This window comes from Agelaius phoeniceus, chromosome 1, assembly GCF_051311805.1.
Source record: "Agelaius phoeniceus isolate bAgePho1 chromosome 1, bAgePho1.hap1, whole genome shotgun sequence".
Taxonomy (NCBI): Eukaryota; Metazoa; Chordata; class Aves; order Passeriformes; family Icteridae; genus Agelaius; species Agelaius phoeniceus.
This window is the reverse complement of record NC_135265.1, coordinates 9,783,265-9,798,002: the sequence shown is the minus strand read 5'-3', so window position 1 is coordinate 9,798,002 and position 14,738 is coordinate 9,783,265. Positions and strand designations below refer to the sequence as shown.

Sequence of the window (14,738 nt, the reverse complement as noted above, 5' to 3'; positions counted from 1 at the left end):
TGATTATCATAAGTGCACTAAGTTTTCTCAAAATTAATCACCTTCAGTATTGTAAATGCTTCAGCTCATCAAATCTGGAGCATTTTACTCTAATTAGGGATGGATTGCATGTGATGAAGGAAGAGTGGGATAAAGCTGGTAACATTTTGATTGACAGTTCTGAAACTGCATCTGAACTACTCTCTGAAAACCTGGCTGAACTACTTTGTGAATTCTTGTTGGTGTTTGTGCTGCTTAGGGTGCAATTCATATAATCTTTGAGCAGATTTTAATAATGGGTCTGATAAATTGTGCATCAACATTTCCTATTTCTTATTGATCATAAGGAAATCCTACTGTGACTAGTTAAGGTTCAAATATACTTTATAAATGTACAGATAGCTGGCAAGATAAATCACAGCCAATAAATCTTGAGTATTGACTATGTCAAAAACTACAAACATGCCTGTTTGGGAACTAAAACATTTTTTCCCCTTCCTAGAGAAAATCTGTCTCAGTCTAAGATGCAACTTGATAAATTTATTAAAATTATTGCACAAAGGGGTTCCATGCAACAGACCCTTATGGCCCTGTATCTTTTGCTCAAAAAGCAAAGAGTGCACTCTTTGATTTTAAAGAGCTAGGCTGCTGTTACAGAAATCCTTTACAAGAAAATGTCTGTCCTATTTCAATGCATACAGTATAAATACAAAATTTGCCAAAAAATATACTGAAGTTTTAGGAAAAGTATCAGGTGAAGAGACTGTAGTGCAAAGCCGAACTGCTTTAGTTTAGTTCAGAGAATAATTCAGGGGCACCAAATCTGCAACAGCAACTCCTGGCAACAGCACCAGTTGTAGCAACCATTTAGTCATGGTTGTTATTGTTGTCAGAAGCACGACTTCCCAGATTCTGACTGACTTATTAGATACACTACTTGTGATTTATGGCACATAAATCTTCTCTGGGGCAAGAGGAGCTTTCAGGCAGCTCTGAGGAGGGATCAGGGACCACCTTGGTGCTGCTTTTCCTCCACTCTCTCCTCCTGGGCTCTGGCTGCAGTGAGGATGCTCTGTTTTGAATCCCTGGCTTTCAACAAAAACTTGCTCAAGAAGTGTTTCAGTGGGTCTGGTGTTGTCATGCAAGTTCATAAATAATCCATATGGCTGAGACCTTCTGTGGGGAAGCCTGCTGTGATAACACCACCCACCAACCTTATCGAGTGTTGCCATGGAGATGGGTACTCTGAAGCCTGGGGGAGTGGGATAAAGAGGAGAGAATCTGGAAGTGAAGCACGTAGAGGAGCAAGCGGTACACTTCTGTTTACTAAGGAGCATTTGGAAACAACAGACATTGAGTCAGATGTGTTACCTATAACTGAAAGTCAAAAAAAGAAGAAAAGAAAAGGAAAATTATTTTAAAAACTAGTGATCAGCTGTGAATTTTAACTGATCCTGGAGATGTTTCTCTATCCTAAGCAAATAAAAGGCAACTGCTCTTCTTGACTTTTTACTGCTCCAAGAAGCAGAAAAAAACTCGTAAAATTTAAAAATTTGAAAAGAGAAGGCAAAAAAGTAACTGAATGAGCTGCCTCTGATGTGGTTGTACCACTTGAAATTGGAGATAGCTACCTTGTGCACTTTAATTGCAAGCTTCAACAAATATTGGTACCTTATTTTTGTACTTAATATGTAGATTAAAAACCTACAATAAATAATTGTAGCAAGATCTGATCTTTTAAACTTTCTTGTCCTTTCCTAATCAGAATAAGCACAAGACAGAGGTACTTTACCCTACCTAGAACTGCAGCTTTTGGGCTTTGCCGTTCTTAAAAATAATTTTCTTTCAAGTATATATTTACCTCTGTCACTTCATTCCTGCTGTTGGGGAGCAGGAGATGTAACACTGCTTTGGTTGCTTTGATACCTTACATGCTGTGAAGTGTAGCTGCATCTTGCAGAAATTTAGGGCTTCTTGACAGGCTTCCTGCATGGATTCAGGATCCAAGCCTGAGATCAGAGGTCTCTGGCCAAATGTAAAACAAAGGAAGATAAAAGATAAAGAGGTTTTAAAATATTCCTTATACTCTGAAAGTGTTATTTTGTATATTCACCTTAATATATTTTACAAACTTTCAGTCTTCAGTTGCCCTACTGTCTTCCACTTGTATTATCAGAATAAAATTACAGAGCTTCAAAATTACTGAATAGACACCACACACACAGTTATGCAGAAAGATGTAAAATAAAACACCACAAAACTTAAAGCAGGTAACTCTTTTCCTATTTCCCTTGCTCAAACAACTGTCAGCTTGAGGCTTGATACAACAGTGACAGAAATAACACCAGTAAACTTAAATAATGTGATTGATCAAAGTTCCTATGGTGTCTACCATTTACTGCAAGAGCTTCTTAGGGTGATTTTTGAAGCACTTGAAGTTCATCACTAACTTAGAATTATTTCTCAGTATACAGGCAGTATCTGCTGCAGGCTGTAATCTAGCCAGCTGATAGTGACTCTGCCAGGAAATAAATAACAGCAAATCAGAAGTTTGGTGTTACAGAGGGTTACAGTTGTAAAGAACATTTCACTTTAGTTCAGCTGAAAAGAGTTGTTCAGGAAATGGGCACTTGGTGGCATTTGTTACTTAAGCATTAGCTAGTGGGATTTTGTGTTTGGTTTTAGTCTTCCCCACACACACTTTATGGAAGGGCTTTATGAAAGTTTTACCATTCCCAATGCTGAGTTATCAGTCATTGTGATTCCTTTTTACCAAACCTGGATGCAGTATGGAAAATAACAAATAACCATGTGGAAAATAACAATAACCATCATTTTAATGAGAATTGGTTTATCTTAGCTACAGAGGCAAGAAATGCAGAGGCTTCAAATCATGTGTGAATTGCCCTGCCCTTCTCCACTGCAGCTGGAATAAACCCCTCTTATATCAGAGCACCCAAACCCCTGAAAAACCCACTGCACTGTTGGCATTCCTACAGAAACTCAGGGTTTCCTAAGAGGCTCAGGGTTTTGTTGGATTTGGAAGACAACACGTGGCTGGTATTGCTCAGAGGTTGTAAAGGAGAACTTGCTGCCTTTGCTGCTGGTCTGTGTGCCTGTATTTGAATAGTTATGGGAGATTTTAATTGTGCTGCTTTCATCTGACCGAAAAAATTTTTTACTCATCACAGAAAGAGAATTTATTTGAAACCTGACCCAAAGGTACTTCCTGCTGGACAGGCTGTAGGAATTAGGAAGTTGCCATCACGCCTGTACTGTGGCTGTATTTCTTGTTGCAGAAATCTCATGAAGATTTCATGAATCTTCAGGCTTAAAGATTCATGGAATTGCTTTTTCTCCTTCCTCCTGGCTTGGCTTCTGAGGGCTTCAGATAGGGTTGGTCCTACCTGCTGCTGAGGTCTTTGTCAGGCCAATGTGACATTCAGGTCCTTGTGGGTAGGACCCACAAGGGGAGAAAGAAAATTATGTCAGATAGTATAGGAAATTTAATGAATTTTCTGTTGTTACTGTTTCTTTGTGTTATGGTTACATTCATTTTTGTGGTAGACTTCCTGTGCAGATATTGTGATTACAGAAATCTCAATGTCTTAGGTATTCTTATACATTTTATAATAAAGATTTCTGGGAAAAAAACCTAGAATCTTTACATCAAAGAAGGCGCAAATAAAGTTAAAGGCCTTTTTAGAATCATGAGGGGGAAAAGAAACAGGTAAAGTGATGGGTTAGTGCCAGAGAGTTGTGGCTCAGCAGTGCAGTGGTGCTGAAAGGGGAGAAGCTGCAAGTAATAATCATATAAATTATATAAAATAAAAATTCATATATTTGCTGGCCTAAAAAAATCTATTGTTTGAATCTTTGTAATTGATGACCAAAAGAACTAAGATGTGTGATAATTATTTAAAAGAATTATGATTAATTTTAGAAAATCTGAGTGCATGAGTGCTCAAAAAGGTACTTTGAGCTTATCTGCAAATAATTGTTACTGTGATTAACTAGTAAGAAATTAATTAGTCATTGCACATTTTAAACTTGAAATTTAATTCAAAAGAGCAACACTTTTATTTATCTAACACTGATTTAAATACAGGACCGAATGGAGTTCATCAGAATTTGGACAAAAAGTAAAAAAAACTTCCTGCAGTTTATACATTTAAATTCTATTTGAATAAAGGTAAAATTTAATATTTCATATATAAGAGACTATGTATAAAAATGTAATCCAGCTGTGCTTTAACACTTGCATAAAAATATTTCTGGAATAATAGATAAAGGAATGTCTCCTTGAAGCTACAGAATTGCCTCTCTATTGGCATACTTATGCAGTGATAAATGGTATCTGAATATTACCCAAACATTGGTGTATTCATTTACCTGCAGCCATTACAAAGTAGGGAAGAGCTAATGCCCCTGCTTCACAGACAGATTAGACAGATTTTCTGAGCTCATGCAATAATTTTTTGGTAAAGCGTAAACTAAAAGCTAAGCCTCAGATCCCAGAAAAGTATTTCATCTGTCAGATCATTCTCTTCTTCATGGCTCTTTATAGCAAAATAGAAACAATAAATCCTCCTAAAAAAGCCAACAAACACATACACAAAAAAACCCCAAACTAACCAACAAGAAACCCCACAAAATCCAAAACCAAACCAAAACAACTCCAAACCCCAACAAACAAACCCCCATAAGCACTGGAGCAGGAATCATTTGACCATATAAAGATGTCTGCATTGGTGCACATCAGCCTAAACTCATTCCATGATCAATGGAGGGAAAAAGAGAGTTTTCAAGTTGTGATTCATCTGTTTTAATTTAAGTATATAAAATGAGATGCTGCAATTTCCATCCTCTTGGCCATTCTGCAGAAATCTGGTGTAGATTGCAATTTTTTCTGGAAGGACACATTTAAAGCTCAATAGAATCATGGCTACAAAGCCTAGAAAATTGCAATCATATTGTGTGTGGCACAAATACACAGTCTGGTGATCTGATGTGACTTATGATTTATTTTTTGAAAAAATAATTTAGCAAGGGAGCATTCTAGTGCTAGTATCATGCTCAAGTCTTAGATCCAACACGTACTTTTACCTCAGCCTATCAGTTTATGCAGAATATAATGACAGAGTTTCAACATCTAACACAGAAACCACTATTTCCCTTATCACACAGGTATCTGGAAAGGATTAATTATTTTTTCAATTATTAGAAGATGCAAGTGCCATAGAAATGTTATTATAAATGATCTGTGTCAAGTCTGGAGTCTTATTTAAAAGAGCAGTTAATTAATTTCTAGTAATTCCCAGATGAAACATAGATTGGTATTTTTAAAATCTCAAATACTGACTGGATAATAAGATTTAGTTCTTTTTCAGACCCTTCCCTTCAAAATCAACCTTTTTTTCCAAATACCATGTGTTTGGAGTTCATTTCTGTGATTTTTCCTGCAGGTTTCTTGTTTGTCTTGCAAATATTTACTCCCTGTACTTCAGTACATTGTAATTAGTAAATAGAAGATGATGGAGCTGATACAAATTTTAAAGTGCATTCTATTTTTTTTCCATTATAATTATCAAATGGGAGGGTAGAGCTCACAGAAATTTAAACTTACTTCATCTACCTCTGTGTGAGCATGTTGGTGTAGACATTTCAGGACAGTGGAACAACAATTTCTTTATTTTTAGTCTGGGAAAAGACCTCAGCTGACCTCAAGAAGTTGTCCAGCAAATGGAAGGTTGCTTTTAATGGGGTTGTAAGGCACTGTTGTGGACATCAATGCTGTAGATCTCTATTCACTTGCATTTCTTAGGATAAAAGTATTTTCTAGATTCACGTGTTGGAGTTATAAATATATTGAATTGGTGTTAATGTGCTCAACTTTTGGCAGATGAAGATCATCATGTTTCTATGAAATTCATCTTTAGATAATGAGATAGTTCAATATACCAGCATATGCCTACAGAAAATGTGTTTAAACATCATTCACTGAAACCTTGAGTAACAGACTTATTGGCATATGAGCAAAATGTTCTCAGGCAAGGGAAGCTGATACACCCTGGTAGATCTGTCTGCACTGATCACCAGGCTGCACAATTTCTACCATCGCTGTGGTTTCACTGTCGCTCTTTGGTTCCTGCTGGTGGTGTCAGGGAGCTCCTGAATGCAGTGGCCTGGCAGAGGTAAAGATGCCCCAAGTCTTGTGTCCCCATGTCCAGGCATTTGCCAAGTGGAGCAGGTACTGCCAGGAGGCACCACAGGACACCAGGTACAGAGCAGAGCTTCCCACCCAGGAGAATCGTTAGAAGTGGAGTTTGTTGAGAAGACAGGACAGACATGAGACATGGTCAGACAGCTCTATTGGTCAGCTGATTACATGCTGCCATTCCAGACTGTTCCTTTTTCCTAAACATCCCATAGTGTGCCTTGGGCAATGGCAAGATGGCACCCAGAAGGGGTCCTGCATCCCTTAAGGAGTCCCACACCCCTGCAGATGTTAACCCTTTCAGGGTGACCAGAGAGCTTTTTCCATCAATCATCTGGTGGGTGCCACTCCTGGACATGATGGCTGATGGCTCAGGGTGATGGCCCTGGATGGACCCAGGGCAGGGGCCCCTTGCCATCAATCAGGTTACTGGGGGTCATCCACCCTTCATTTTTCCCAGGTGTTTTTATCCTTTATGTGTGGAGACAAGCCATGTATCCCAATGTGTAGAGCTGACATTTTTTTGTTTATGATGAACTAATTGTGAATGCTGAGGAGAGACCACCCAGAACTTCTCCTACACCAAAGAAAATGTTTTGACCTATAGGATGGAGATGTGTCAGAAGGAAGGAGAAAATACAGCAGTTATTTATGAAAACTGAAGGCAATAAGTTACATCAATTGATGATAAAAATTATCCACATAGGAGACTCTGTTGTGGATAGTTGAAGGGTAGGCAAGTGGATATGATCATTCCAAAGGAGATCAAGAATGGCTGGGAACATCTGAAACTAAAAACTGATTTTATTAAGTAGTAACTTATACATAAAAGAAGCCAGTGTATTGTCCTTTCTTTTCTTCTTTTTTTTTTTCCTTTTTTTTCTTTTTTGAAGGTTTTTTGTTTAAGAGTGAAAGCCAAATCTCTGAAATTCTGAAATCAAGTGACATTAAAGCAGTAGAGATTATTGAATGCTGTAGAGTCAGATTCTGGACAGTCCTGTTGCACTGTGGTTTCACAAGAAGGATTAGGAAATAAAGTCATGAATAGTTTCCATCAAAGCAGACTCTGAAGGCTCCTTTTGCTTGATCTAGTTTTTGACAGTCTGAAGTACAGGATGCTAATTAACAATCTCTGCCACCTTTTCTGATGTAGTTCTTAAAAGGTTTCAAAGCTACTGTATTTTTCAGAAAGAAAATAGAAGATAGTTACAGAAAATTATCAATGAAATAGTAGGTCGAGTGAGATGACTGTAGTGTTGCCTGTTGCCTTAAAGCTGTGAATCTGTGGAAAGACCATGGCCTGATGCTGTCCCATCACTGCAGGAAGCACTGGTTTCACCTCTTTTCCAGTTTCTGGATTCTGAATTAGTTTTCCAAATTCTTGAATATTATAATATTCTAGTATTATAATATTATAGTTAGTGAAAAGGTCATTGGCAGGTGGTAGAAAATGCCTTTGCTTCATTATTACTCAGACAATTGAAAATGTTCACTGGCTGTAGTTATTATTTTCAGATAAAGCTACCCCTGGATTTGGTGCAGAGTATGTAAGGTCACAGCACGCAGAACTTGTCAAGGGAGTTCCTCCCTTTCAGCTTGAACCTGGCTGGAAGCCTGCTGAGATGCCCTGACAGGAGAGCACTGGGTGGGCACAGCAGCTCACCAGCTGCAAGAATTAAGGCTTTGTTGTCACAGGACTTGCTGCTTTAGCTGTGATGCTCTGGGGACAGAGCTGTGCTGCTTGCTCAGCCCTACCCCAGGGACTTTCATGCTCCATCTACTCCATGACACCCATTTGGCACTCAGGTTTCATTGTTGGGTGGATATCTGTCAATTTAAAGGTGAATTGAGCAGTACAAATTCCCAGGCTACCTTTTGATTCAGCAGTCAGGCAGTGCCCCTTGTGCTGGTGTTTATTTTGGGGGTTCACATGAGTACAGGTAGCTCCCATGTGAGTGAGTTTGCATGAGGCAAGTCTGTGTGAGTCACAGAGCATCTAGACTGTGTCTGGTACAAATAACCTAAACTTCTTTCAATCCACACAGTGAGTTAAGCTCTGAGGTAATTTCATTTCTGGTAGTCTTTGGAAAATGTTATTTTATCCCACCATAAAGATGGGCCTTCCAGTGTTTGTTGTGGTTTTATCTTCTAATTTCAGAGATCATTATGTCAATATCTCAAATAGTCACAGTAAATAAGAGTTGTAGGTGAAATCATGCTTCAACCAAATTTAGGGGGTAGCAAACATGGGTTAATATCTCAAATGCATCAAACAGAAAAACATAAATTAAATTGAGGGCAGAAGATTTCTTCGTGATGCATTTCAAAAGGATTTTTGTTAGCTCTATATGCCTTCGAGATTTAGCAAATGTATGTGCAAGAAAGGAAGTATTTTGTTATAAATTTGATTCCATTCTTTCTGCACATGGACAAAACATTCAAGTCAATCTGCCCTTTAGTGGATAAATTGAAGATAAGATAAATTATGATTTATGTATCTAATCCTGCACTACTCTTTTAATTTGTATTTTTTAAAATAAAACATGTTGTTCATAGACTTTTGCATAGTGTGTCTGCATAATGTAATTTGGTGTGCCCTTCTGTGAATTCTCATGCAGAAAATGTCAGGTACTTACATACCTAAACCATACAAGACATTGCCCTAACGATGCCATCCTCAGAAAGATTAGTGTGTGTGGATTTTCTGTAATGTGTGAATTATTGAGATAGCTTATTTGAAAGGTGGTGAAGGAGAGGGAAACCCTGTGCAGATGGAGAAATAAGATTTTTTTTAAACTGAGGGGTTTATCAATTCAGAATACTTTTCAAAGGCTTTGTATCAGTGACATGAGATAATTGAACAGAAATTATTAAAAAAATGAAATGTTCCTCATAGCAACCAGGGCTTGTATTTCAACCCCTCTCAGTACAAACCATCTATATGGTAACTAGTGCATTCTTTATTCTTGTACATTGCACTTAATGTTTGTTTGGGGTGGGGTTTTTTTGTCCTATTACTGACAGTACTTCATATGAGTCATGTGTAATCAATCCAGAAATGTATTTTCTTTCAAAAAATTTCAGCTCTATGTTTCCCTCTGCTTCTCCATAATGTCAGAAGATTCTCCAAAGGCACCAATATGGGAATTTACATTCTTTTCACTAACCATGGACTATGCCATTTAATTTTGACATTAATCAAACTAGCAATGTCCATGTTCAGGAGTGGGCTTTGCAAAACCCACTTCAAATAAGATAATCACAGTGCTCTGCAATTGTTATTAATAACTTGAGATGTAAATTGTCTCTGGATTCTAAATTACATATTACTGATATTTTTGTTCTATATTTTTCTGTAAAAATTAGATGGTTTTTTTTCCCATACCACTTAGGCAAACCCATAGTTTAGGATTATATTTATCAGTGCTGCAATTTTACTTGAATTTCATCTTGCATGTCACATGTACTTCTGGTGTTATGTTTGAGATGGGAGCAGCAAGGAAGGGGATTTTTTTCTCCTGCAGTGGGAGATTGCCATACAGCTGTGAGACCCCTTTAATTAAAGTCAGAGTAAACTACATCAGAAGGGCTGCTGAGCTATCAGTGCTCTGCTTTAATTAGAACTGTTAATATTTCATCCCTTACTGCCCAAAGTGTGACCTGTCAAGCTGCTGAGAGGCTGCCCCTCCCTGACAGAGGTGCAGCTCTGAGCCCAGGATGGGCACACACTTAAATCCAATTTGTGCATGACCACTTGGTGGGTTGGTGGTCTTGTCTTTGTGGATGTGCTCCTTGTCTGCAAGAACAGTAAATCACTGATCTGTTCATGCTAAAGGGTGCTTGGACTTGTTAAATAGCTCATCAAAAGCCAGCCCACATCTCCTAACCCTAATCTTTCACATAGTTTGGGAGTGTCCAGTAGTTTCTTCCCCTCTAACACTTACTAGTAAAGCTTAAGAGGCAAAATAGAGAGCTGGATATGGAACATGGATCCAAACTGGGGTGCAGTTACCAAGTTGGACTGAGCGATTTCTTACCTTTCCATGGCTGAATGGGGAATATCCTCTTGCCCCGGTTGCATTTCTCCCTTTCCCAGCTCCCTGTTCTTCCTTCCCTTGAGCCCAGGAGGTCCTCTGGAAGGCTGCAAGGCACAGAGAGCAGCAGTGGGGAAGGCAGATGGCAGCTTATGTGAATTCTCAGTGAACTGCTTGGGGTGTCCTGGGCTGCTTTGTGTCATCCTCTGCAGCTTTCCTCACTCTGGAGTGAGTATCATTAAAGAGTTAATTACCCCAGGCAAAGACCCGTTCAAATAGGGAGATAAATGCATCTGACTGGAAGTTTTTCACATTTAGGCTTTGCTATTAAGCATGTAAACAGCGTTCAACTTGCATTTTGACAACTGGCTCCCCCTTGGAGCTGATCAGAGCAATGCCTACCCTGCAGCTGGAGCACTGAACCAGAGCTGCACTGCTGCTGTTTGATACAGTTCCCAGGGGACACTGAAATATTTCATACACAAAGCTGCTTGATCTCTAGCTCTGTATTTTTTGACACTGCTTCACTGCAGCCCAATTTCTTGGCTTTCAAAAAGCACATTTCTATGTTAAAGACCAACTACAGAAATCCAAAGCCTTGCTTTGGTAGATCACAAGCCAAAGTGCCTTTTGTCTCTGTAATAAAATGGCCTATACCATAATTCTATTTAAATCATGATATGGAACCATGGAATGAACCTCTTCAATCATTTCTTAAAGAGAAGAAAACCCTCTTGGAAAGAAATGGGTATGAACATGTATTGTAAAATCCACTGGCTGTCATCAGAAGAAATAAAATTGTTCAGATGGAGAGCAAAATTATTGTCCAGAAATTAGGATCTAGAAAAAAATCTAAAAGTAATTCTTCATCTCTGGAGGAGTTTATCAATCTTATTTGGGTTTTACAAAGTACATTAGCAAATACATAAATAATGATATTTCTGTCTGAATCCTTCTAATTGCTGTCCTCTGGAGTCTATAGTATCTTCACTCCCTCTGTATTTTGCAGCTCCCTCTGTCCTAAATCATTGTGTCATCAATGCACAGGGACACCAGTGATTCACAATAATTTATAGCAGTGAGAGCTGAAATAGTCCCTGTCCTAAGGTTGCCACAGTGTGATGGAGTTTGTGTGACAGTTTAACCAAGAAAGCACAGCTGAGAAGCAGGACCCATCCTGCAGCACACATACAGGATGGGATGTAACCTCAGGGAATCATAAACAAAGAATCTAACTGGAATTATTCTGGATATAAGTAAACCTCTCAGTTCAAAGTTGTGTTTAGCAAGAACTGAAGAAAAATGATTTTTGAAATTATTTAGGAGGATGGAAATGGTTTGCTTAAAAATGAAAAGGCCTGCCTTCAGGTTGTGATCATAGCAAAAATGTCTCTAGGATTAAGTGATGGTAAAAAGAATGTCCATCTGGTGTTTCCATGAGAATAGAAACTGAAAATAGAAAACTGTACTGCAAACCCACCTTTCCACTCTTTATTCCCCAGAAATTTTTCAGTAAAAATGTGGTCTGAGCTTGATTGACATGTTTTTAACATTGTTGTTTAATTTGCTGTGGTGTTTTTCCTGAAAATAATACTTTAATTAAAAAACAATTTAAACATTGTTTATACTTCCTTTTCCACAGTGTCAGATGATATATTTATTAGAGATTTAATTTAGTGGAAAAATTTTTCATTTAAATTAGAACAAAGTACTTAATGTATGCAAAAAAATTGCTTTACTTACTTGGTGTGTTCCTTTAAAAATGACACTTCTGATTTGACATGCTAGTTTTTGGTAAGTAATCTGAAAAAATAGTAATTCTAACAGGTTAAGTAAAAACCAAAGGGAAAGTGGATTTATTAAATTTCCTTTGTCTGTCTGAATACAAATAGTTCACACATAGTCAACACTGAGTTATGTTATTCTCTCTCTAATCTCTTGCTCTTGCTTTCTAATAATTTGATGAACTGGATTTTTGCACATTAAGTAGTAGTGCCTGTTTGAGGCACACTTAACAGTTTGAAGTTTGCAGTTTACATTTGCATTACAAGTTCCAATTACCGTTTTCCTGGCTGGTAGAGCACTGAGCGTTCCACCTCAGATCCCGGCACAACAACAATCCCAAAACAATTCTGACCCCTTTCCTCTTGCCCACCTTCTGCTCTCTCTAGAGCTACATCTACAATGACCCTGCGAGGTACTACAGGAGGCAGAACCCCAAAGATCCATCCCCTGCATCCCGATCCCAGCAGGAGCTCCCTGAGGGTGCCCGTGGCAGGACGCTCCGCCAGCGCCAGCCGGACAGGCTCCCGCCGGAGCCGCGAGCGGCCCAGAGGAGCCTGATGGCCGCGCTGCACTCCTACATCACCCAGAACCTGTCTGCACACAGCGCTGAGAACAGCCCGCCCAGCAGGACTAAAGGCTCTCAGGTGTATGCTGGCAGCTTGTACTCCACGCAGGGCACTGCTTTTGATGGAACTTTTGCCCAAGGGAAAGCGGAAGATTTCAAAATGAGGAAGCTGCTCCAGCCGAGGCCTGGGCCTGGAGCGCTGAGGCCGACCCCTGAGATGCTGAGTCACAAATCTGCTTCCCAGGATGATCCAAAGGACCCTCTGAGCATCGTGGATGGTAAAGTTGATATTTACTTATTTTTTGTCACAGACATGTTTTATGAAAAATCCTTTCATTAGGTCTTTTCTCCTGAGAAGCTTCAGCTTCTCCATGTTTTGCTGCTTTGGAATGTGATTTGGAGAGTTGTTTACCCAGCATGTGAAACTGTTTTTACTTGATGACCAATGACAGCCACCTGTGTTGAGGCTGTGAGAAGTCACAAGATTTTATTATCATTCCTTTCCTTTGCAAGCCTTCTGATGAAATCCTTTGTTCTATTCTTTTAGTATGGTTTTAGTATATAATTTCTTAATATAATACATATAATAAAATAATAAATCAGCCTTCTGAAACATGGAGTCAAGATTCTCATCTCATCCCTCATCCTGGGTCCCCTGTAAACACCACCACAATTTTTTGCTTACCTGAAGTTTCCCTCATGTTTACTGAAATTTTTTTGAGACAAAGAAAATAAAATTAGACATTTGATATATCTCCTAGTATTGGCATGTATATATCTGCCATAAGACAGTAATAATGTTCACCATTCCAGCTACTCTTTCCCTGCAAACATCTACCCACATTCCTCAGCCCACCTTCCATATGTGTGCAGAAATATATGGCACTTAGTAAGACATAGCATTTATGTAATTTATTATATTTTCAAAGCATTTTACAAACAACGCATAATTATGGGTATATCTTTGCTATCAAATCTGTTTTTATGCATTCATCCCACACTATATATATAGATGATACAGAAATGCCTGGTTTTGTTCCACGTCTCTTTATTTAATTAGAAATTCAAGGACCACGGGTAAAATTCAAAGTTAAGCACAGAAATTAACTGTGAGATGAATTCTGGTGCAGAACCAGAGGGAGAGGAGGGAGAAGGGAGGAGTCTGTCAGTTCCATGGATAGGTGAACAAGAAGGTGGGATTGCATCTAGTTTTGTCTGGACATTCTGTAAAAAAGAACCCATTTCCTGGATTTTAATCTTTTTTTTTTTGATAATGCTGTTTAACAATGATTGTATCACAGTTTTTTCTGTACATGACAATTCAACAAATACTTAAATTAAAATGGAGGGTAACATCTCCATGCTCAGCTGCACTCAAAGCACTGCTTTATAAGATGAATCTTGGGGATCATGTAGACTTTATAATTCTGATTAATTTTGTTTTTTCTTTAAACTTATCTAACTATAGATGTTGTTCCAGTGGTGTAGGATGCCTGAAAAATGAAAGAGTTGATCCCCAGCCATTGTCAAGCACTTATATCTGCTACACTGCAGTCAGCACTACCCCAATGGATTTTAGTGATATGTTAGAGGGTTCCTTTGAATCCTTCTTTATCATCCATAAAGTGCAGTGTTCTTTGATTTGGTTTTTTTTTTGTTCTTTTAATAATATCCTCCAAAAACAAAACACACACAAACACACAGAAATGTCAGAGTTTCAGCAGAGGAAAGATAATGCTTGCAGTCTAAAGGATGCTCAGAAGTGAAAGCATTCTTGGTATGGTGCCCAGAGATAATAGGTTTCAAGGAATGAACTATAATGTAAAATCAAATCCAGGTGGCACTGTAAGTCTCTTGCACAGGTTAGACAATTTTGTTGCTAGACTCAAAACAAACTAGGCACATGCTGGTTTCATTATCCTCCAGCTGTTCCACTTCACCTTTCCTGGTAGGAGCCAACTGGGAAAAAAATGCTTAACACTTACAGGGAATAACATGTTTCACAATTCATTGGGTTGTACTACTTTGACTTCTCATATATAATATGCCCTATAGGAACTTCTGCCATTGCATTTGCTTTTAATTGTTGCATAGAGAAGGCATTATGAATTGCTTGAGGAGAAAATAATGTGGTTTCCTTTGTATTTTTGAGCCACTT

The 14,738-nt window shown here is 38.5% G+C and overlaps 1 protein-coding gene across 1 annotated transcript in view; it reads left to right on the top strand.

The window, feature by feature from the left end:
* PTPRN2 (protein tyrosine phosphatase receptor type N2) overlaps positions 1 to 14,738 on the top strand; it is a 635,649-nt gene that overhangs the window by 227,835 nt on the left and 393,076 nt on the right. Inside the window, exon 6 of the mRNA XM_077191900.1 lies at positions 12,402 to 12,858. Within this exon, the coding sequence (XP_077048015.1) occupies positions 12,402 to 12,858 (457 nt within the window). The remainder of the gene's footprint in view (positions 1 to 12,401; positions 12,859 to 14,738) is intronic.